This window comes from Nerophis lumbriciformis, linkage group LG02, assembly GCF_033978685.3.
Source record: "Nerophis lumbriciformis linkage group LG02, RoL_Nlum_v2.1, whole genome shotgun sequence".
Classification (NCBI taxonomy): domain Eukaryota; kingdom Metazoa; phylum Chordata; class Actinopteri; order Syngnathiformes; family Syngnathidae; genus Nerophis; species Nerophis lumbriciformis.
In genome coordinates this window covers 7570001-7595000 of record NC_084549.2, presented here as the reverse complement: position 1 = coordinate 7595000, position 25000 = coordinate 7570001, and the positions used below count along the sequence as shown (strand labels likewise).

The 25000-nt window shown below is 39.3% G+C and overlaps 1 protein-coding gene across 2 annotated transcripts in view; it reads left to right on the top strand.

Moving 5' to 3' along the window:
* LOC133580422 (protocadherin-15-like) overlaps positions 1-25000 on the top strand; it is an 888230-nt gene that overhangs the window by 494467 nt on the left and 368763 nt on the right. For both annotated transcript variants that reach the window (XM_061934831.1, XM_061934743.1), the window contains 3 exons: positions 3804-3997; positions 4066-4198; positions 10626-10705. In XM_061934831.1, the coding sequence (XP_061790815.1) occupies positions 3804-3997; positions 4066-4198; positions 10626-10705 (407 nt within the window). The remainder of the gene's footprint in view (positions 1-3803; positions 3998-4065; positions 4199-10625; positions 10706-25000) is intronic.

The window sequence follows — 25000 nt, the reverse complement described above, 5'->3', positions numbered from 1 at the left end:
TGATTCAGTCTCTATGCTTTTTTTTTTTCTTTTTTTTTTTTTTCTTTTACTGAGTACAACTGCTAAATAAGCCAAATAGGGTATAGTGGAGTTTTTTTGTTTTTGTTTTAATATATATATATGTATATATATATATATATATATATATATATATATATATATATATATATATATATATATATACATATATATATATATATATTCAAGCAGAAATAAAATAAATAAAAACTTGTACAAAAAAAAAATAATAATAATAATTAAAAAAAAATAAAAATAAAAAAATATATATATAAATAAATAAATAAATATATATATATAGTTTTTATTTATTTTATTTCTGCTTGTATTTCTTTTATTTGTGTTTTATCGTCGTATGTTTTTTTTCTTCCGTGATATGGATCCCCCTGGGTCTGAAATAAAATGACTACTTCCGCCATGGGGCCTAAGGAAGTTGTGAGTGCCAACACTTTCTTTTTTTTTCTTCTTTATTTTTTTTTATATTGACATCCAGCATCAGACATTCCTATCCATTACATCATATTCACATACATCATGTATCTTTTGTCTGCTCTAAATGTCAAAATATTTTTGTTTACATCCCCAACAATACCACCCCCCCCCAAAAAAAGAAAGAAACAGCAAAAAACAAAGTAATATCTACAAATACATCAATTAAATAAACAGCAAATAAATAACAATACATTAATAATAATGATAATCAGAAATAAAATAAAATAATATAAATGTATACATATATATACACATATAGGGAGTAATCCTTTTTTAATATACGTTTTTATTTTGTATTTTTTTATTACAAGTTTTTATTTATTTTATTTCTGCTTGTACCTCTTTTATTTGTGTTTTATCGTTTATGTTTTTTTATTCTGTGATATGGATCCCCCTGGGTCTGAAATAAAATGACTACTTCCGCCATGGGGCCTAAGGAAGTTGTGAGTGCCAACACTTTCCTTTTTTTTTTTCTTTTTTTTTTATATTGACATCCAGCATCAGACATTCCTATCCATTACATCATATTCACATACACCATGTATCTTTTGTCTGCCCTAAATGTCAAACTATTTTTGTTTATATCCCCAACAATACCACCCCCCCAAAAAAGAAAGAAACAGCAAAAAACAAAATAGTATCTACAAATACATCAATTAAATAAACAGCAAATAAATAATACTACATTAATAATAATGATAATCAGAAATAAAATAAAATAATATAAATATATACATATATACACATATAGGGAGTAACTTTTTTTTAATATATTTTTTTATTGTGTATTTTTTTATTACAAGTTTTTATTTATTTTATTTCTGCTTGTATTTCTTTTATTTGTGTTTTATCGTCATATGTTTTTTCTTCTGTGATATGGATCCCCCCGTATTACCGCCATGGGGCCAAAGAAAGTTGTGAGTGCCAGCACTTTCATAAAGAAGGCGATAAACTCTATTTAATTCACGAAAGAACTGATGGCATTTATAATGTAGGTGGGTTGGCTCTCTCCTCAATTCCTCCCTCTTTGACCATCTTCGCCAACAAGAGTCTTCGATAAAGTTAAAAATATTAACGGCTCAATTATCCATTTAATTTGTAGTTTATTATTAGTCACTGCTACATTAGATTCCAACAATAATAAATCATATATATTTATATAAATGTGAATACAAATTGTTGAAAAGGGATTTCTCCAGATTCTCTGAACCCTTTGATGATATTACGGACCGTAGATGGTGAAATCCCTAAATTCCTTGCAATAGCTGGTTGAGAAAGGTTTTTCTTAAACTGTTCGACAATTTTCTCACGCATTTGTTGACAAAGTGGTGACCCTCGCCCCGTCCTTGTTTGTGAATGACTGAGCATTTCATGGAAGCTGCTTTTATACCCAATCATGGCACCCACCTGTTCCCAATTAGCCTGCACACCTGTTGGATGTTCCAAATAAGTGTTTGATGAGCATTCCTCAACTTTATCAGTATTTATTGCCACCTTTCCCAACTTCTTTGTCACGTGTTTCATATGGAAACGGGGTTTGTATCTTTTTTTTTTAATTTTCGGTTCGGACCAGGGTACCAAACCACAGGTGTGAACACGGACTTGGACCGCCATGCCCTTGACAAAAAGGCAAACTTGTAGTTCGGATTAAAGCATACTTGCCAACCTTGAGACCTCCGATTTCGGGAGGTGGGGGGTGGGGGTGGGGGGCGTGGTCGGGGGTGGGGCGGGGGGCGTGGTTGGGGGCGTGGTTAAGATATATATATATATATATAAAATACTTGACTTTCAGTGAATTCTAGCGATATATATATATATATTTTTTTTTAAATTATATATATATATATATATATATATATATATATATATATATATATAATAAATTATTTATTTATATATATATATATAAATAAATAAAAGAAATACTTGAATTTCAGTGTTCATTTATTTACACATATACACACACATAACACTCTTCTACTCATTGTTGAGTTAAGGGTTGAATTGTCCATCCTTGTTCTATTCTCTGTCACTATTTCAGAACACACACATTATACAAATATACATTATAAAACCAATAAGAAAACAGGAGCTCTAATTTGGGAGTCTGAATTAGGATCAGAAGTTCCTATATAAACATTGCGTACTCAAGTCGCCATTTTGTATTGATTACTGCAGCTGTGCACTGGATTCATTCACAAATACAAACTACAACTCACAAACACTTTAGAGTTAGGCTCCACCATCAGAATGTGTACTTAAACTTATAAAGATCACATGGATATTATTCAGTGAGTTGATTCACCAAAACTAACCTGTTATACAGGAGGAAAAAGCACACAGGACGTTTCAATTGTTCACAGACTGGTCACTCTCATCAGAATGACAAGACATTTCCGGTCTGCAGGTGATAGCATTCAATTGGGAAGAAACGCCCTACTGCCCCCTACTGACCAATGTGAATACTGATAAATGTGTAATGACAGCTCCAAAAACGAATTCAAACCACAAAATAAAATAAATAAATCAACACAAAAATGTGACACATTATGGGTGGGTCACATATGCATGTACACTAGATGGCAGTATTGTCCTGTTTAAAAGTGTCACAACATTGCTGTTTACGGCAGACGAACTGCTTTACGTAGACGAAGACTTGACTGCTGTTGTTGTGTGTTGTTACCGCGCTGGGAGGACGTTAATGAAACTGCCTAACAATAAACCCACATAAGAAACCAAGAACTCGCCCTCGATCATTAGCTGCTTATATTGTGGGAAAGCGGACGTGTGAACAGGCTGTCAACACGTCACTCAGGTCCGCATGGAGCTGGAGGGGGCGTGGCCTCCAGCTCCGCCTGAATTTCGGGAGATTTTCGGGAGACAATTTGTCCCGGGAGGTTTTCGGGAGAGGCGCTGAATTTCGGGAGTCTCCCGGAAAATTCCGGAGGGTTGGCAAGTATGGATTAAAGTTCCGTGACCTAAAAGAATGTGCAGACAACCACAGCGGTGCTCACAATCACAAGCAGTGGGATGCCTGGAATAATTAGACCGTGGGAGATGCATTCGGATGTGGAAGCAAGCGCCATCCAGAGCTCTATAATTCCAATTTTAAACACAGAATCTAAACCTCATTGATGTTTATTGTCAACAAGCTGACCCCCTGCGGTGAGGACTCGCCACAAAAATAATGTGACATGCTTTAATGTTCAGGGACAAAGCTCGGATTATATTCAAATAAGACCGGGGCACTCTGAAGTGGTCCCCTGATCTGTTTCTCCGTCTTTATTTCCAAGTTATCAGCAGAGGACGCCGACGAGGGGCTCAACGGTCTGGTGACCTACGAGATACTGGCCGGGGCCCAGGGACACTTTGTCATCAATAACCGCACCGGCCGCATCACGGTGGCGCCGGGCGTCACGCTCGCCGTCGGACGATCATTCGCCCTGACCGTCAAGGCGTCTGACAATGCGCCGCAGTCCCTGAGAAGGTAAGTGGTCTGCATGAGGCCAAGGCTCCGGTGTCAACAGTCCGACGCTCCGGCTTTCTTGCCGCCAGGAGCTCCATCACGACGGTCTACATCGAAGTGTTGCCGCCCAACAACCAGAGCCCGCCGCGCTTCCCCTTGGTCACCTACAGTCTGGAGGTCAGCGAGGCCACCAGGATCGGAGCTATCCTGCTCAATCTGCAGGTGAGCACCAATTCCACGGATTTCCTCCTTTATCCTTCATCAAATCCACCGTCTTCTACCTCGGGCGGTGTAAATATTGACGGAAAATATCCCCCCCCATTCTGTGACAGCACTGCAGTCCAGAAAAAAATGTCCGTTTATGAACACTTCAATTGATTGTAAGGCGTACTGCCGATGAATGGTCTATTTTTGATCTTTTTTTCATATATAAGGCGCACCTGACTATAAGGCGCATTAAAGGGGCCATATTATTATGTATGTAATGGTGGTTCTTTGGTCAAAATGTTGCATAGATGATGTTTTACACATCATCTTCAAGTCACTTTCTGACAGTCGCTTCCGCATCTTTGTTGTAGCGGTGTAGCGTGCAAGGACGGGAGTGGAAGAAGTGTCAAAAGATGGCGCTAACTGTTTTAATGACATTCAGACTTTTACTTCAAGCAATAACAGAGCAGCATCTCCTCATCCGTGACTCATTAGTGCAACAACAACGCCGGAAATGTGTCCCGTGAAAAAATGTCCGACCGGAACTCTCTAATAACTAAAGTTCCTTGGGTGAATAATGTATAGTCACTACACCGGTATGTTTTAGCGCTTTCCTGGCGAGTTTACTGACAGATATAAGTAAGAACTTTACACTACTTTATATTAGAAATGGCAACAGCAGAGGATGAATGTCCCATAACAAGAAGATAGAGAAAAAGAAGAAGCTTATCGACTACGGTGTCGGCACGGACTACAAAGGCGGACGAGCGCTAATTTTCAAGACTTATTCAGATCCCAACATTTTTTTTCAAGGTAAAAAATCATTTTCAAGGTAAAAAAAATGTTTCAAGGTAAAAAAAATTTTTCAAGGGTAAAAATTATTTTCAAGGTAAAAAATTATTTTCAAATTTCTTTAATTTTTTTAAAATGTTTTTAAATGTTTTTATTTTTTTTAAATTTTTTTTAACTTTTTTAAATTTTTTAAATTTTTTTAAATTTTTTAAAAACAATTTTAAACAAAATTAAAAATGTTTGATTTTTTTAAACAATTTTAACAATTAAAATTTTTTTTTAGGGTTAGGGTTAAGGTTAGGGTTAGGGTTAGGGTTAGGGTAAATTTTTTAAAAAAAAGTTAAAAAAAGTTTAAATTTTTTTTGAAAAAGTTAAAAAAAAGTTACAAATATTTTTAAAAAAAATAAAAATATTTAAAAAAAAAATTTAAAAATTAAAAAAAATAAAAAAATTAAAAAAAATTTTTTTTTTGAAAAGATTAAAAAAAAATTGAAATTTTTAAAAAAAATTAAAATTATTTTTTTTTTTTTACAAAATTTTTTAAAAAAAGTAAAAAAAAAATTAAAAAAAAAAAAAAAAAAAGGGTTTTAAGTTAAAACATGAATAATGTAAACTCACTACACCGGTATGTTTTAGCGCATTCATGGCGAGTTTACTGACAGATATAAGTAAGAACTTTACACTACTTTATATTAGAAATGGCAACAGCAGAGGATGAATGTCCCATAACAAGAAGATAGAGAAAAAGAATAAACTTATCGACGTCGGCGCAGACTACAAAGGCGGACAAGCGCAAATTTTCAGGAATTATTCAGATCCCAAATACACGTCAACAGGTACCAGAAGGTAAGAAAAGTTGTTTTTGCATAATATTGCGAAACAAAACGGCAGATAATGTCTTCTACCTCGGACGGTGAAATACTGACGGAAAATACCCCCCATTCTGTGACAGCACTGCAGTACAGAAAAAAAATGTCAGTTTATGAACACTTCAAGCGATATGGCAGGAAAAATTTATCCCGATTATTTTTTTCATATCATCCGATCTTGATTATAATGAAAACATATATATATTTAATTAAAGGCAGATTATCATGTGCAGGTTTATACCGAGTACTGCATCCCTACTGTTTACTACTGTTTATCTTGTAACATTCTCAATCAATGTGTTTTCTTTATTTTCATGACTATTTACATTGTAAATTGTCACTGAAGGCATCAAAACTAAAAATGAACACATGTGGAGTTATGTACTTAACAAAAAAAGGTGAAATAACTGAAAACATGTTTTATATTGTAGTTTCTTCAAAATAGCAACCCTTTGCTCTGATTAATGCTTTGCACACTCTTGGCATTCTCTCGATGAGCTTCAAGAGGTAGTCACCTGAAATGGTTTTCACTTCACAGGTGTCATAGTTTTGATGCCTTCAGTGACAATCTACAATGTAAATAGTCATGAAAATAAAGAAAACACATTGAAATGTGACGGTGTGTCCAAACTTTTGGTCTGTACTGTATATACAAGCCGTACAAGGACTAATCTAAAGCATATGGACTTGAGAGAATATGGTGTCATAAAATCAGAGTTGGGTAGTAACATGCAACATTTGACAAATCAGACTAATTTAATGCACAGACCCGTACTGGTTTTTTCCGTTTCATTTTATCTGGAACATGCATACGATACAATTTAATGCATCACATATTTTTCCAGTTGTTTTATTACAGCACGTCCGAAAAGGAGTAGGGAGAAGCAGAGTTAATTTACCCCTTTTCATACCATAGCAATTTTCATTCCATTTCCTTGTTGTCTGTAACAGAACAGTGAATAAATAAATAAATAATAAACTGTAGTAAGTAAACAAATATTAAATACATAAATAATCCATCTCAAATAAAGATACAATTAAAAAAAATATGTAAAAAGTGACAAGACATCAGACAAGGCAGCACAAATCTTCAATGACTACTTTGAAATGATTAAACATTGTTATCATGTGCTGTCATCTGTGTCGGTACCCTACAATTGTAGTCCAAAAACTTTTAAAAACAAAAACCTAATTAAATAAATCAGAAGTCACTCACTTTGCGTAGTTTTTCTTGGAATGTTTACTCTTACTCAAGTAACCATTTTGATGACGACTTTTTACTTTTACTTGAGTCATATTATTCTAAAACAGTGCTTCTCCATTAATTTCTGTCACGCCCATCTGTGGCTCACTAGTGCAACAACAACGCCGGGAATGTGTCCCGTGAAGAACCGTCCGACCGGAACTCTCTAATAACTAAAGTTCATTGGGTGAATAATGTAAACTCACTACACCGGTATGTTTTAGCACTTTCATGGCGAGTATACTGACAGATATAAGTAATAACTTTACACGTCTTTATATTAGAAATGGCAACAGACAAATAAAAAACTTATCGACTACACTGTCTACAGACTACAAAGGCGCGCAAATTTTCAGGACTAATGCAGATCCCAAATACAGATCAGCAGGTACCAGAAGGTAAGAAAAGTTGCTTCTGCATAATATTGCGAAACAAAACCACAGATAATATGTCTTACCTTATACACACACCATAATAATACTCCTATGTTGAAGGGAAGTACAATCCTGTAGAGCAGGGGTCCCCAAACTACGGCCCTCGGGCCGGATCCGGCCCCCCAGCATCCAAAATCTGGCCCACGGGAAGTCCCAAGTTAAATTTAATTTTTTAATTTTTTAATTTTTTTTATTATTATTATTTTTTTTATCTTTCCTTTCTAATCCATTTTCTACCGCTTGTTACTCTCAGTGTCTCCGAGCCGCTCAGGCAAATCATATTGTCTAAAAATGAATTTTCCCATCGATAACGTGACAATGTTAAATGTTGATGAACATTAATGTATATATGTATATATATATATATATATATATATATATATATATATATATATATATATATATATATATATATATATATGTATGTATGTATGTATATATATATATATATATGTATATATATATATATATATATATATATATATATATATATATATGTATATATATATATATATATATATATATATGTCTTAATAAGGTTATCCAAAAAATAGTGCTCGATACCGTAGTAGAGCGCAATATATGTATGTGTGGGGAAAAAAAATCACAAGACTATTTCATCTCTACAGGCCTGTTTCATGAGGGGGGTACCCTCAATCGTCAGGAGATCTCCTGACGATTGAGGGTACCCCCCTCATGAAACAGGCCTGTAGAGATGAAATAGTCTTGTGATTTTTTTTCCCCACACATACATATATATATATATATATATATATATATATATATATATATATATATATATATATATATATATATATATATATATATATATATATATATATATATATATATATATATATATATATATATATATATATATATATATATACACATACAGCCCAGCCCCCGGCCAAATTTTTTTAACCCAATGCGGCCCCTGAGTCAAAAAGTTTGGGGACTTCTGCTGTAGAGGTTGCCCTCTAGTGGGTTCTTCGGACCACCACACACTGCCAGGAGAGCCCGGAATTCAGGGTATAACACTGTTTTATTTTCATAAAACCCAAAAGGCTTCTGCTTTCCAGCACAATGTATTTTCCTCTTTCCACCACTCATCAGCACATCCAACTCCAACCACGTGTCTCGGTCCGGCTGCTGCTAATAAAGGCGACAGGTGATTAGATAACAAGGTCCCACCTGGGCAAATCCACTCACCTGTCGCTGTCTTCGAGGCCGGTCCTGGCACACCCCGTTCCGCGGCAGGCCCGCAGGCCACTCCCCCCAACCCAAACCCCACCCCCCCGCAAATCTGCACCTGGTTATAAGGTGCACTGTCGTGTTTTGAGAAAACGAAAGGATTTTAAGTGCGCCTTAGAGTCCGGAAAATACGGTACTCTACCCACCTCTGCATACCTCTGTTATAGAAATACAAACCCCGTTTCCATATGAGTTGGGAAATTGTGTTAGATGTAAATATAAACGGAATACAATGATTTGCAAATAATCATTAACTTTAGAATTTGATGCCAGCAACACGTGACAAAGAAGTTGGGAAAGGTGGCAATAAATACTGATAAAGTTGAAGAATGCTCATCAAACACTTATTTGGAACATCCCACAGGTGAACAGGCTAATTGGGAACAGGTGGGTGCCATGATTGGGTATAAAAGTAGATTCCATTAAATGCTCAGTCATTCACAAACAAGGATGGGGCGAGGGTCATCACTTTGTCAACAAATGCGTGAGCAAATTGTTGAACAGTTTAAGAAAAAACTTTCTCAACCAGCTATTGCAAGGAATTTAGGGATTTCACCATCTACAGTCCGTAATATCATCAAAGGGTTCAGAGAATCTGGAAAAATCACTGCACGTAAGCAGCTAAGCCCGTGACCTTTGATCCCTCAGGCTGGACTGCATCAACAAGAGACACCAGTGTGTAAAGGATATCACCACACTTCAGAAACCCACTGTCAGTAACTACAGTTGGTCGCTACATCTGTAAGTGCAAGTTAAAACTCTCGTATACAAGGCGAAAACCGTTTATCAACAACACCCAGAAACGCCGTCGGCTTCACTGGGCCTGAGCTCATCTAAGATGGACTGATACAAAGTGGAAAAGTGTTCTGTGGTCTGACGAGTCCACATTTCAAATTGTTTTTGAAAACTGTGGACGTCGTGTCCTCCGGACCAAAGAGAAAAAGAACCATCCGGTTTGTTCTAGGCGCAAAGTGGAAAAGCCAGCATGTGTGATGGTATGGGGGTGTATTAGTGCCCAAGACATGGGTAACTTACACATCTGTGAAGGCGCCATTAATGCTGAAAGGTACATACATGTTTTGGAGCAACATATGTTGCCATCCAAGCAACGTTACCATGGACGCCCCTGCTTATTTCAGCAAGAAAATGCCAAGCCACGTGTTACATCAACGTGGCTTCATAGTAAAAGAGTGCGGGTACTAGACTGGCCTGCCTGTAGTCCAGACCTGTCTCCCATTGAAAATGTGTGGCGCATTATGAAGCCTAAAATAGCACAACGGAGACCCCCGGACTGTTGAACAACTTAAGCTGTACATCAAGCAAGAATGGGAAATAATTCCACCTGAGAAGCTTCAAAAATGTGTCTCCTCAGTTCCCAAACGTTTACTGAGTGTTGTTAAAAGGAAAGGCCATGTAACACAGTGGTGAACATGCCCTTTCCCAACTACTTTGGCGCGTGTTGCAGCCATGAAGTTCTAAGTTAATTATTATTTGCAAAAAATGATAAAGTTTATGAGTTTGAACATCAAATATCTTGTCTTTGTAGTGCATTCAATTGAATATGGGTTGAAAATGATTTGCAAATCATTGTATTCCGTTTATATTTACATCTAACACAATTTCCCAACTCATATGGAAACGGGGTTTGTAGTTGTTTTTTTATGAGGTACTGTATAGCGCCACCTGTGTGTGCCCTCGACTACTTGTAAATGTGTTATCATTTCTATCTATTTTTTTTAATACTATTAACCTGCATGTTTATGCCCTATTGCTCAATTGCATTGCCCAGCCCCGCACCTTAATGGCACTTTACGACCTCTAAAGGGTGTTACATCTTTCTATCCCTCCAGGCCACAGACAGAGAAAACGACCCCATCACATATCACATTCTCAGCGGGGATTCCCAGAACGTGTTCAACCTCTCCGAGACGTAAGCATCACTCTTCAGCCAGTATGGATCTGTGTGTTAAAATGGTGTGTACGTTGTTGCTATAGGGTTGTGGTGATACCACATCAGCACCGTATGTGCCTCCTTTTGGTTCAAAACATAAAAAACTGCTTAGCTTTTGTGTAAATTACACTTATATTGGCAAACATCCAAATGATCAGAATCAGGTGTCCTGATCAATAAATGTATATAAAGAAATAATTCACAGGTGTGTAAAATCAAGCACTTAGGCATGGAGACTGTTTCTACAAACATTTGTGAAAGAATAGGCCGCTTTCAGTGATTTCCAGCGTGAAACTGTCATAGGATGCCCACATGTGCAACAAATCCAGTTGTGAAATGTCTAAAGGACGAGTCTGGGTTTGGAAGTTGCCATGAGAACGCTGCATTTGGGTGGAGGAGGAATTATGGTGTGGGGTTGTTTTTCAGGAGTTGGGCTTGGCCCCTTAGTTCCAGTGAAAGGAACTTTGAATATTCCAGGATACCAAAACATTTTGGACAGTTCCGTGCTCCCGAGTTTGGAGCGGGCCCCTTCCTCTTCCAACATGACTGTGCACCAGTGCACAAAGCAAGGTTCATAAAGACATGGATGACAAGAGTCTGTTGTAAATGAACTTGACTGGCCTGCACAGAGTCCTGACCTGAACTCCGATAGAACGCCTTTGGGATGAATTAGAATGGAGACTGAGAGCCAGGCCTTCTTGACCAACATCAGTGTGTGACCTCACCAATGCACTTTTGGAAGAATGGTGGGAAATTCCTATAAACACACTCTGTAACCAATAGTGGGAGTCAAGTCCATAGTGGATCTAACATAATAGTGAGAGTCCAGTCCATAGTGGATCTAACATAATAGTGTGAGAGTCCAGTCCATAGTAGATCTAACATAATAGTGTGAGAGTCCAGTCCATAGTGGATCTAACATAATAGTGTGAGAGTCCAGTCCATAGTGGATCTAACATAATAGTGTGAGAGTCCAGTCCATAGTGGATCTAACATAATAGTGTGAGAGTTCAGTCCATAGTGGATTTAACATAATAGTGTGAGAGTCCAGTCCATAGTGGATCTAACATAATAGTGAGAGTCCAGTCCATAGTGGATCTAACATAATAGTGTGAGTCCAGTCCATAGTGCATCTAACATAATAGAGAGAGTCCAGTCCATAGTGGATCTAACATAATATTGTGAGAGTCCAGTCCATAGTGGATCTAACATAATAGTGAGAGTCCAGTCCATAGTGGATCTAACATAATAGTGTGAGAGTTCAGTCCATAGTGGATCTAACATAATAGTGTGAAAGTTCAGTCCATAGTGGATCTAACATAATAGTAAGAGTCCAGTCCATAGTGGATCTAACATAATAATGAGAGTCCAGTCCATAGTGGATCTAACATAATAGTGTGAGTCCAGTCCATAGTGGATCTAACATAATAGTGTGGGAGTCCAGTCCATAATGGATCTAACATAATAGTAAGAGTTCAGTCCATAGTGGATCTAACATAATAGTGAGAGTCCAGTCCATAGTGGATCTAACATAATAGTGAGAGTCCAGTCCATAGTGGATCTAACATAATAGTGTGAGAGTCCAGTCCATAGTGGATCTAACATAATAGTGAGAGTCCAGTCCATAGTGGATCTAACATAATAGTGTGAGAGTCCAGTCCATAGTGGATCTAACATAATAGTGAGAGTCCAGTCCATAGTGGATCCAACATAATAGTGAGCGTCCAGTCCATAGTGGATCTAACATAATAGTGAGAGTCCAGTCCATAGTGGATCTAACATAATAGTGAGAGTCCAGTCCATAGTGGATCTAATATAATAGTGAGAGTCCAGTCCATAGTGGATCTAACATAATAGTGAGCGTCCAGTCCATAGTGGATCTAGCATAATAATGAGAGTCCAGTCCATAGTGGATCTAACATAATAGTGAGAGTCCAGTCCATAGTGGATCTAACATAATAGTGAGAGTCCAGTCTATAGTGGATCCAACATAATAGTGAGAGTCCAGTCCATAGTGGATCTAACATAAATTGTGAGAGTCCAGTCCATAGTGGATCTAGCATAATAGTGTGAGAGTCCAGTCCATAGTGGATCTAACATAATAGTGAGAGTCCAGTCCATAGTGGATCTAACATAATAGTGAGAGTCCAGTCCATAGTGGATCTAACATAATAGTGAGAGTCCAGTCCATAGTGGATCTAACATAATAGTGCGAGTCCAGTCCATAGTGGATCTAATATAATAGTGAGAGTCCAGTCCATAGTGGATCTAACATAATAGTGAGCGTCCAGTCCATAGTGGATCTAGCATAATAATGAGAGTCCAGTCCATAGTGGATCTAACATAATAGTGAGAGTCCAGTCCATAGTGGATCTAACATAATAGTGAGAGTCCAGTCCATAGTGGATCTAACATAATAGTGAGAGTCCAGTCCATAGTGGATCTAACATAATATTGTGAGAGTCCAGTCCATAGTGGATCTAGCATAATAGTGTGAGAGTCCAATCCATAGTGGATCTAACATAATAGTGAGAGTCCAGTCCATAGTGGATCTAACATAATAGTGAGAGTCCAGTCCATAGTGGATCTAACATAATAGTGTGAGAGTCCAGTCCATAGTAGATCTAACATAATAGTGAGAGTCCAGTCCATAGTGGATCTAAAATAATAGTGAGAGTCCAGTCCATAGTGGATCTAACATAATATTGTGAGTCCAGTCCATAGTGGATCTAACATAATATTGTGAGAGTCCAGTCCATAGTGGATCTAACATAATAGTGAGAGTCCAGTCCATAGTGGATCCAACATAATAGTGAGAGTCCAGTCCATAGTGGATCTAGCATAATATTGTGAGAGTCCAGTCCATAGTGGATCTAGCATAATAGTGAGAGTCCAGTCCATAGTGGATCTAACATAGTAGTGTGAGAGTCCAGTCCATAGTAGATCTAACATAATATTGTGAGAGTCCAGTCCATAGTGGATCTAACGTAATGGTGTGAGAGTCTAGTCCATAGTGGATCTAACATAATAGTGTGAGAGTCCAGTCCATAGTGGATCTAACATAATCGTGAGAGTCCAGTCCATAGTGGATCTAACATAATAGTGAGACTCCAGTCCATAGTGGATCTAACATAATAGTGAGAGTCCAGTCCATAGTGGATCTAACATAATAGTGTGAGAGTCCAGTCCATAGTGGATCTAACATAATACTGAGAGTCCAGTCCATAGTGGATCTAACATAATAGTGAGAGTCCAGTCCATAGTGGATCTAACATAATAGTGTGAGAGTAAAGTCCATAGTGGATCTAGCATAATAGTGAGAGTCCAGTCCATAGTGGATCTAGCATAATAGTGAGAGTCCAGTCCATAGTGGATCTAACATGTAGTGTGAGAGTCCAGTCCATAGTGGATCTAAAATAATAGTGTGAGAGTCCAGTCCATAGTGGATCTAACATAATAGTGAGAGTCCAGTCCATAGTGGATCTAACATAATAGTGAGAGTCCAGTCCATAGTGGGTCCAGCAGGAGATCATCTTGAACGGAGACAGGTCAGCATCGTAGAGACGTCCCCAACTGATGCACACATGAGTGGTCCACCCTGGGTCCCGACTTTGGACAGCTCGCGCCTCATCTGTCCCCCACTCAATGTCTTCGGAGTGGGAACACAGTATGTCTCTTTGAACACATGTGCTGCTACACCTTTACCTGTTCCCTAGTTTTTCTCTTTATAGTGGGAAGAGAGGAGTTAAGTGGAAAATAACGGTTGCCTATATACAGTGCATCCGGAAAGTATTCACAGCGCTTATTCCAAAACGCAATACATTCATTTTTGTTCATTTTTGCTGACGTGTGCAGTAACATATTGTGTCATTTAGCATTCTATTATTTTGGCAACATTATTAAGGACAAGCTGTAAAAATGGATTATTAATCTACTTGTTCATTTACTGTTAATATCTGCTTATTTTGTCTTTTAACATGTTCTATCTACACGTCTGTTAAAATGTAATAATCACTTATTCTTCTCTTCTTTGATACTTTACATTAGTTTTGGATGATACCACATTGACTGATACTTTTTAGAGGCGGTATAGTACCGACTATGATTCATTAGTGTCGCGGTACTATACTAGTACCGGTATACCGTACAACCCTAGCTGTGAGATAACAAAATGTGGAAAAAGTGCAGCGCTGTGAACACTTTGTGTGTCATTAGTAGTTCAGTGGTTTACTTAGCTGACACCTTCTGCTCAAGGCCCCATTCCCAATCGCCTTGGCAACCAGTCGAGGTACTCTGCCTTTCCCTCGGACTAAAAAATAATAAAAGGAACGGCTGGATAATAGTGTGAGAGTCCAGTCCATAGTGGATCTAACATTATATTGTGAGAGTCCAGTCCATAGTGGATCTAACATAATTGTGTGAGAGTCCAGTCCATAGTGGATCTAACATAATAGTGAGAGTCCAGTCCATAGTGGATCTAACATAATAGTGAGAGTCCAGTCCATAGTGGATCTAACATAATAGTGAGAGTCCAGTCCATAGTGGATCTAACATAATATTGTGAGAGTCCAGTCCATAGTGGATCTAACATAATAGTGTGAGAGTCCAGTCCATAGTGGATCTAACATAATAGTGAGAGTCCAGTCCATAGTGGATCTAACATAATAGTAAGAGTTCAGTCCATAATGGATCTAACATAATATTGTGAGAGTCCAGTCCATAGTGGATCTAGCATAATATTGTGAGAGTCCAGTCCATAGTGGATCTAACATAATAGTAAGAGTTCAGTCCACAGTGGATCTAACATAAAAGTGAGAGTCCAGTCCATAGTGGATCTAACATAATAGTGTGAGAGTCCGGTCCATAGTGGATCTAACATAACCGTGTGAGAGTCCAGTCCATAGTGGATCTAACATAACCGTGTGAGAGTCCAGTCCATAGTGGATCTAACATAACAGTGTGAGAGTCCAGTCCATAGTGGATCTAACATAATAGTGTGGGAGTCCAGTCCATAGTGGATCTAACATAATAGTGTGAGAGTCCAGTCCATAGTGGATCTAACATAATAGTGTGAGAGTCCAGTCCATAGTGGATCTAACATAATAGTGAGAGAGTCCGGTCCATAGTGGATCTAACATAACCGTGTGAGAGTCCAGTCCATAGTGGATCTAACATAATAGTGTGGGAGTCCAGTCCATAGTGGATCTAACATAATAGTGTGGGAGTCCAGTCCATAGTGGATCTAACATAATAGTGTGAGAGTCCAGTCCATAGTGGATCTAACATAATAGTGTGAAAGTCCAGTCCATAGTGGATCTAACATAATAGTGAGAGAGTCCGGTCCATAGTGGATCTAACATAACCGTGTGAGAGTCCAGTCCATAGTGGATCTAACATAATAGTGTGGGAGTCCAGTCCATAGTGGATCTAACATAATAGTGTGAGAGTCCAGTCCATAGTGGATCTAACATAATAGTGTGAGAGTCCAGTCCATAGTTGATCTAGCATAATAGTGAGAGTCCAGTCCATAGTGGATCTCACATAGTAGTGTGAGAGTCCAGTCCATAGTGGACCTAACATAATAGTGTGAGAGTCCAGTCCATAGTGGATCTAGCATAATAGTGAGAGTCCAGTCCATAGTAGATCTAACATAATAGTGTGAGAGTCCAGTCCATAGTGGATCTAACATAATAGTGTGAGAGTCCAGTCCATAGTGGATCTAACATAATAGTGCGAGAGTCCAGTCCATAGTGGATCTAGCATAATAGTGTGAGAATCCAGTCCATAGTGGATCTAACATAATAGTGAGAGTCCAGTCCATAGTGGATCTAGCATAATAGTGAGAGTCCAGTCCATAGTGGATCTAACATAATAGTGAGAGTCCAGTCCATAGTGGATCTAACATAATAGTGAGAGTCCAGTCCATAGTGGATCTAACATAATAGTGAGAGTCCAGTCCATAGTGGATCTAACATAATAGTGAGAGTCCAGTCCATAGTGGATCTAACATAATAGTGTGAGAGTCCAGTCCATAGTGGATCTAACATAATAGTGTGAGAGTTCAGTCCATAGTGGATCTAGCATAATAGTATGAGAGTCCAGTCCATAGTGGATCTAACATAATAGTGAGAGTCCAGTCCATAGTGGATCTAACATAATAGTGTGAGAGTCCAGTCCATAGTGGATCTAACATAATAGTGAGAGTCCAGTCCATAGTGGATCTAACATAATAGTGAGAGTCCAGTCCATAGTGGATCTAACATAATAATGTGAGAGTCCAGTCCATAGTGGATCTAACATAATAGTGAGAGTCCAGTCCATAGTGGATCTAACATAATAGTGAGAGTCCAGTTCATAGTGGATCTAACATAATAGTGAGAGTCCAGTTCATAGTGGATCTAACATAATAGTGAGAGTCCAGTCCATAGTGGATCTAACATAATAGTGAGAGTCCAGTCCATAGTGGATCTAACATGTAGTGTGAGAGTCCAGTCCATAGTGGATCTAACATAATATTGTGAGAGTCCAGTCCATAGTGGATCTAGCATAATAGTGAGAGTCCAGTCCATAGTGGATCTAACATAATATTGTGAGAGTCCAGTCCATAGTGGATCTAACATAGTAGTGTGAGAGTCCAGTCCATAGTGGATCTAACATAATAGTGTGAGAGTCCAGTCCATAGTGGATCTAACATAATAGTGAGAGTCCAGTCCATAGTGGATCTAGGATAATAGTGTGAGAGTCCAGTCCATAGTGGATCTAACATAATAGTGAGAGTCCAGTCCATAGTGCATCTAACATAATAGTGTGAGAGTCCAGTCCATAGTGGATCTAGGATAATAGTGTGAGAGTCCAGTCCATAGTGGATCTAACATAATAGTGAGAGTCCAGTCCATAGTGGATCTAGCATAATAGTGTGAGTCCAGTCCATAGTGGATCTAACATAATAGTGAGAGTCCAGTCCATAGTGGATCTAACATAATAGTGAGAGAGTCCAGTCCATAGTGGATCTCACATAGTAGTGTGAGAATCCAGTATGTGCTCCAATCACTCCATCACAAAAAAAAATAAGTTGTAGAAATGATTGGAAACTCAAGACGGCCATGACATGATGTTCTTTACAAGTGTACGTAAACTTTTGACCACGACTGTACGTCAAAATCTTCTTCTAGTGTGATTGCAGGCACACCTTTTTTCTTCCCCCTGTCCTCTTTTCAAACTCCTTAGCTGTCTCCTAGACGACAAGTGCATGAAACACAACCTGTCAGGATTGTCGGGGAGAAAAGGAAGAGGGAACCCAGAAGAGGACGTGAAAACAGAATCAAAACCTCTGAGATTAATATCAAAGTTAGGCAGAGCGCATTTTGGTTTAAAAAAAAAAAGGTGATATAAGGAGTAGTCTTGTACAGGAATGTGCTAATAAAAGTGTCCGGGGAGGTGGGATTTAGCTATGCATAAATAACCATAAAGGTGTAATTGTCTGACTCTCCAAAGCATGCCACCTCTTTTATTATCTGCGGGGACGACATGGAAGACAAATAGAACTTTCCCATCCGCCTTGTTCCCTGCACTCAGAATCAATATCGGCGTATAAAAATCTCACCCTGCTTGACCGCCACTCGCACGGTGAAGAAACGCCATGAAATATTAAGCTGCCTTTTTTTTTTTTTTTTTACCCTCCTATAAATGAGGAAGTCAATTCGAAAGGGTCAAGACGCAAGGAGACTCACAATGCACACATCACCTGCCCACCATCACTCCTCCCATGCAAAGTAACACATTTTTCGGACCATAGGGCGCACCGGATTATAAGGCGCATTAAAGCTGTCATATATATATTTTTTTTCTAAATGTAAAAGACTTCCTTGTGGTCTACAAACCCCGTTTCCATATGAGTTGGGAAATTGTCCATCCATCCATCCATCCATCTTCTTCCGCTTATCCGAGGTCGGGTCGAAGCCCAGACTTCCCTCTCCCCAGCCACTTCGTCCAGCTCCTCCCGGGGGACCCCGAGGCGTTCCCAGGCCAGCCGGGAGACATAGTCTTCCCAACGTGTCCTGGGTTTTCCCCGTGGCCTCCTACCGGTCGGACGTGCCCTAAACGTTCGGGTGGCATCCTGACCAGATGCCCGAACCACCTCATCTGGCTCCTCTCCATGTGGAGGAGCAGCGGCTTTACTTTGAGCTCCCCCCGGATGACAGAGCTTCTCACCCTATCTCTAAGGGAGAGCCCCGCCACCCGGCGGAGGAAACTCATTTCGGCCGCTTGTACCCGTGATCTTGTCCTTTCGGTCATAACCCAAAGCTCATGACCATAGGTGAGGATGGGAACGTAGATCGACCGGTAAATTGAGAGCTTTGCCTTCCGGCTCAGCTCCTTCTTCACCACAACGGATCGATACAGCGTCCGCATTACTGAAGACGCCGCACCGATCCGCCTGTCGATCTCACCATCCACTCTTCCCTCACTCGTGAACAAGACTCCGAGGTACTTGAACTCCTCCACTTGGGGCAGGGTCTCCTCCCCAACCCGGAGATGGCACTCCACCCTTTTCCGGGCGAGAACCATGGACTCGGACTTGGAGGTGCTGATTCCCATCACAGTCGCTTCACACTCGGCTGCGAACCGATCCGGCGAGAGCTGAAGATCCTGGCCAGATGAAGCCATCAGGACCACATCATCCGCAAAAAGCAGAGACCTAATCCTGCAGCCACCAAACCGGATCCCCTCAAAGCCTTGACTGCGCCTAGAAATTCTGTCCATAAAAGTTATGACCAGAATCGGTGACAAAGGGCAGCCTTGGCGGAGTCCAACCCTCACTGGAAACGTGTCCGACTTACTGCCGGCAATGCGGACCAAGCTCTGGCACTGATCATACAGGGAGCGGACCGCCACAATCAGACAGTCCGATACCTCATACTCTCTGAGCACTCCCCACAGGACTTCCCGAGGGACACGGTCGAATGCCTTCTCCAAGTCCACAAAGCACATGTAGACTGGTTGGGCAAACTCCCATGCACCCTCAAGGACCCTGCCGAGAGTATAGAGCTGGTCCACAGTTCCACGACCAGGACGAATACCACAATGTTCCTCCTGAATCCGAGGTTCGACTATCCGGCGTAGTGTTAGATGTAAATATAAACGGAATACAATGATTTGCAAATAATTTTCAACCCATATTCAGTTGAATATGCTACAAAGACAACATATTTGATGTTTTTTTTTTTGCAAATAATCATTAACTTTAGAATTTGATGCAACACGTGACAAAGAAGTTGGGAAAGGTGGCAATAAATACTGATAAAGTTGAGGAATGCTCATCAAACACTTATTTGGAACATCCCACAGGTGTGCAGGCTAATTGGGAACAGGTGGGTGCCATGATTGGGTGTAAAAGTACATTCCCAAAAAATGCTCAGTCTTTCACAAGAAAGGATGGGGCGAGGTACACCCCTTTGTCCACAACTGCGTGAGCAAATAGTCAAACAGTTTAAGAACAACGTTTCTTACACGTAACTTACACATCTGTGAAGGCACCATTAATGCTGAAAGGTACATACAGGTTTTGGAACAACATATGCTGCCATCTGTCTTTTTCATGGACGTTCCTGCTTATTTCAGCAAGACAATGCCAAGCCACATTCAGCACGTGTTACAACAGCGAGGCTTCGTACAAAAAGAGTGCGGGTACTTTCCTGGCACCGCCTGCAGTCCAGACCTGTCTCCCATCAAAAATGTGTGGCACATTATGAAGCGTAAAATACGACAGCGGAGACCCCAGACTGTTGAACGACTGAAGCTCTACATAAAACAAGAATGGGAAAGAATTCTACTTTTCAAAGCTTCGACAATTAGTTTCCTCAGTTCCCAATCGTTTATTGTGAGTGTTGTTAAAAGAAAAGGTGATGTGACACAGTGGTGAACATGCCCTTTCCCAACTACTTTGGCACGTGTTGCAGCCATGAGATTCTAAGTTAATTATTATTTGCAAAAAATTGAGTTTATGAGTTTGAACATCAAATATGTTGTATTTGTAGTGCATTCAACTGAATATGGGTTGAAAAGGATTTGCAAATCATTGTATTCCGTTTATATTTACATCTAACACCATTTCCCAACTCATATGGAAACGGGGTTTGTACATCAGTGGTTCTCAAATGGGTGTACTTGAAGGTATGCAAATAGTACGTGATATTTTTTTTTTAATATATTCTAAAAATAGCAACAATTCAAAATTTTTTATAACTTTTATACTTTATAAATATATTTATTAAATAATTCTTCAACAAAATATGAATGTAAGTTCATAAACTGAACATCAAACCAAGTAGGCTATTCCATTCATTACAATGCAACAATGCAATATTCCGTGTTGACAGCTAGATTTTTTTGTGGACATGTTCCATAAATATTAATGTTAAAGATTTCTTTTTTTGTGAAGAAATGTTTAGAATTAAGTTCATAATACAATCCCCAAAAAGGGCACTTTAAGTTGATGATTACTTCTATGTGTAGAAATCTTTATTTATAATTGAACCACTTGTTTTTTTTTCAACAAGTTATTAGTTATTTTTATATCTTTTTTTCCAAATAGTTCAAGAAAGACAAATGAGCAATATTTTGCATTGTTATTCAATTTAATAAATCAGAAACTGATGACATAGTGAGGTATTTTACTTCTTTATCTCTTTTTTTCAACCAAAAATGCTTTGCTCTGATAAGGGGGTACTTAAATTAAAATAATGTTCACAAGGGGTACATCACTGAAAAAAGGTTGAGAACCACTGCTCTACATGACATGTAATGGTGCTCAAAATGTTGCACAGGTGATGTTTTTGTCATAACGGGGTGGTTGTTCTCCCGGGATGCAAACGGACTAATACGGACAAGGCGTGAAGGTGGGAACATATTTAATTATTCATACTCAAAAGGGTACAACAACCGAAAACAACGTGAAGGCGAGCGTGCCTATTGCACTTGGAAGCTAAGACAAAAATTTAGGACATAAAACTATAGACATGAAACAACTAACCAAACTATGGCATAGAACAAACAAAACTTATTGTGGCATGAAACAAATAACGAGCAAAAACTTGGGATTGTACATGAAAACGAGCAATGGCGCCAGGCCGACTGACATGCAAAGACAGGCTTAAATACTGGTCTCTTGAATAGAGCAGGCGCGTGTCCCGGACACCAGAAGCAGGTGAAACTAATAGGTCGCCATGGAAACTAAAACAAACAAGGGTGCACAAAAACAGGAACTACTGTGGAGTCTTAAACTAACAGAAAATAACAAAAAACATGATCCAGACCACAGATCATGACCGTTTTACAGATCATCTTCAAGCCGCTTTCTGACAGTCGCTTCAGGATGCGTCGTTTTGTGGGCGGGTCTTATTTACGAAAGATGTCAAAAGATGGCGCTAACTGTTTTAATGACATTCAGACTTGACTTCAATCAATAACGGAGCAGCATCTCCTCATCCTGAAGCAATATGTCCCGTGAAAAACCGTCCGACCAGAACTATAATAACTAAAGTTTCTCAGGTGAATAATGTAAACTCACTACACCAGTATCTTTTCGCGCTTTCATGGCGAGTTTAGTTTTTTTTTTGTAGTTTAGTCTTTATTTGAAGGGACACCGCACAGAAACATTCAGCTCAAAGACAGATATGTTCTGTACCAGATCATAGCTAAATAGCTCATTTCCATCTGCAATCCCTGGCTACCTAAAATTAAAGGGATACAAAAATAATGCAATAAAATTATGACAATAAAATCATACTATAGCATGTAATCAAATTAAGAAAAGTCATAAAATGCCCTTTCATGGACACATACTTAATATACAATACAACCACACCTCATTTGCATCATCACACAAAGACAATACATGCTTTTGTTCATTTTGTCATCATTTGTAAAAACAACCATGATTTTAACAGACACACCTCACAGTTTACAACAAAAATGCTCTCATGGATAAATATAATACGCATTAAGTTGATGTGTCAAACATAGTGGCCACCTTATTGGCCGTGTGAGCAGCTTTGATTGCCCCAAAGCCACTTTTTAACTTCAATTGTGAACGAAGAGTAATCTGTTAGACTTTTCAGGTTTGTTGTGAAGTCGTTCCATTCCTTTATCGCTTTATATGAAAAGGCTGATTGTGCAAAAGAGATTTTACATCTTTTGCACTTTACTGACAGATATAAGTAATAATTTTACACTACTTTATATTAGAAATGGCAACAGCGTAGGATGAATGTCCCATAACAAGAAGATAGAAAAAAGAAGACTACGGCGTTTGCACGGACTACAATGGAGGACGCGCGCAAATTTCCAGGACTTATGCAGATCCCAAATACAGATCAGCAGGCACCAGATGTCAGGAAGTGTCGGTGACGAACCCCAATATGCAGAGATGGCAGGCTTGATGCAGGAAAACATGACTTTTTAATGTCAAAAATAAAATGCAGGAACCAGGAAACAGGCAAACTGGAAACAGCTGATTGATTGATTGATTGAAACTTTTATTAGTAGATTGCACAGTACAGTACATATTCCGTACTAAATGGTAACACCCACGTTTTTCAACTTGTTTGAGTCGCGGTCCACGTTAATCAATTCATGGTAACAGCTAACAGAATACAGGATACAGGAACCAGGAAACGGTTAACAGTACTCCAGGTATAAATAGTGGCCGGCTGATTGACACCAGGCGTGGCCAGGCTGCCATTCAGCTGCAGGTGAGGGGAAACAGCACTCGGGGAGTACAAGCAGGAAACTGGACCAAAAATAAGAGCACTGACAGGAAATAAAACACCAACAGAGGAAAAACTAAAACATAACCAAACTGTCAGTGACAAGCATAATATTGCGAGACAAAACACCAGATCATGTTTGATTGATTGAAACTTGTATTAGTAGATTGCACAGTGCAGTACATATTCCGTACAATTAACCACTAAATGGTAACACCCGGATACGTTTTTCAACTTGTTTAAGTCGGGGGTCCACGTTAATCAATCCATGTCTGTTAATGGGTGCCATGTTGCAGTCCTTATCCACACACCTGTCACGTGCGAGGGGGTCGCAGCTTGCTGCGAGGTTCGTTCCCCCGGGATGCAAACGGACCGCTCCGGACAGGACGTGCGGGTAGGAACATGATTTAGTCTCAAAAACAAGAACAAGTGCCAAAACAGAAAACAAGCCGACGGAACAACGTGCCGATCGCACTCGAAGTTAAGGCTACCACTTAGCATAGGCAAAAGACAAGGAATACTGTTGCGTTTTGGACCAGTTGTTCCTCCCAGGGAATTCAAGTCACAATTCGCTCCCACGTTCTTCCCGACACTTAAAGCTGAGTTGAAAAACCACCAGAGACAGAATAGGTATTTTGTTGTATATATTCTCAAAGCTTTGACAATATACATTTTGATTGAGACCAGTCTAACCCTCGAACCTTCTATCCCGCACACCCAAAATGGTCTCTCTTCCCAACGCCAAAAACCTCTCTTCCCTTCCACCTCCCTAGCCATAACAAAAGCACAACGTCTCCCTAGCCATAATACATTCCAAAGAACTCAAGGTTAACACACAGAGTTTGCTTGCTGACAGAGCATCAAGAGAAGAAGTGGAAAAGACGAGCTGTTTTCAAGTATGACAAAGAAATGGAAGAAGTACAACTTAAATTCGGATATATGTAAATATCTGCCTCCGACAATTCTCACGTAACTTGTTGCATGAAGCAAACAATGAAGCCAGGCCGACTGACCGGCAAAGGCAGGATTAGATAGTCCCTCTGATTAGTGCTCGGGAAACAGGTGAGCGTCCCGAGCACCAATCAGAGACAGGTGGAAACAATAAGCACCCATGGTAACTAAAAGCAAACAAGGGTGCACAAAAACAGGACCACGGATCAAGGCAACACCATAATAATACTTGTATGTTGAAGCACAGTACGTCTGACTATGGTAGCCGTTATGCTCCCGCAATCCATCAAGCGGTGCGGCTTCATAGCTTGCCAAAGTCGTACTAAAAACATTTTGACCAATTTTTTTCCCGCGGTGTGTAATGTGCTATATTCTCAATGATACATTTAAAGTTTTGGTGTTGTTTACTTGAGTCATATTGCAGTCTACACGTATTTCTTATGTGTGACTGCCATCTACTGGTCACACTTATCATGACACCATGTACCAAATAAAACAGCTTTGAGGTCGGTAAGCACAACCAGAATCATCCCGTACATTAGGCGCACCGGGTTAT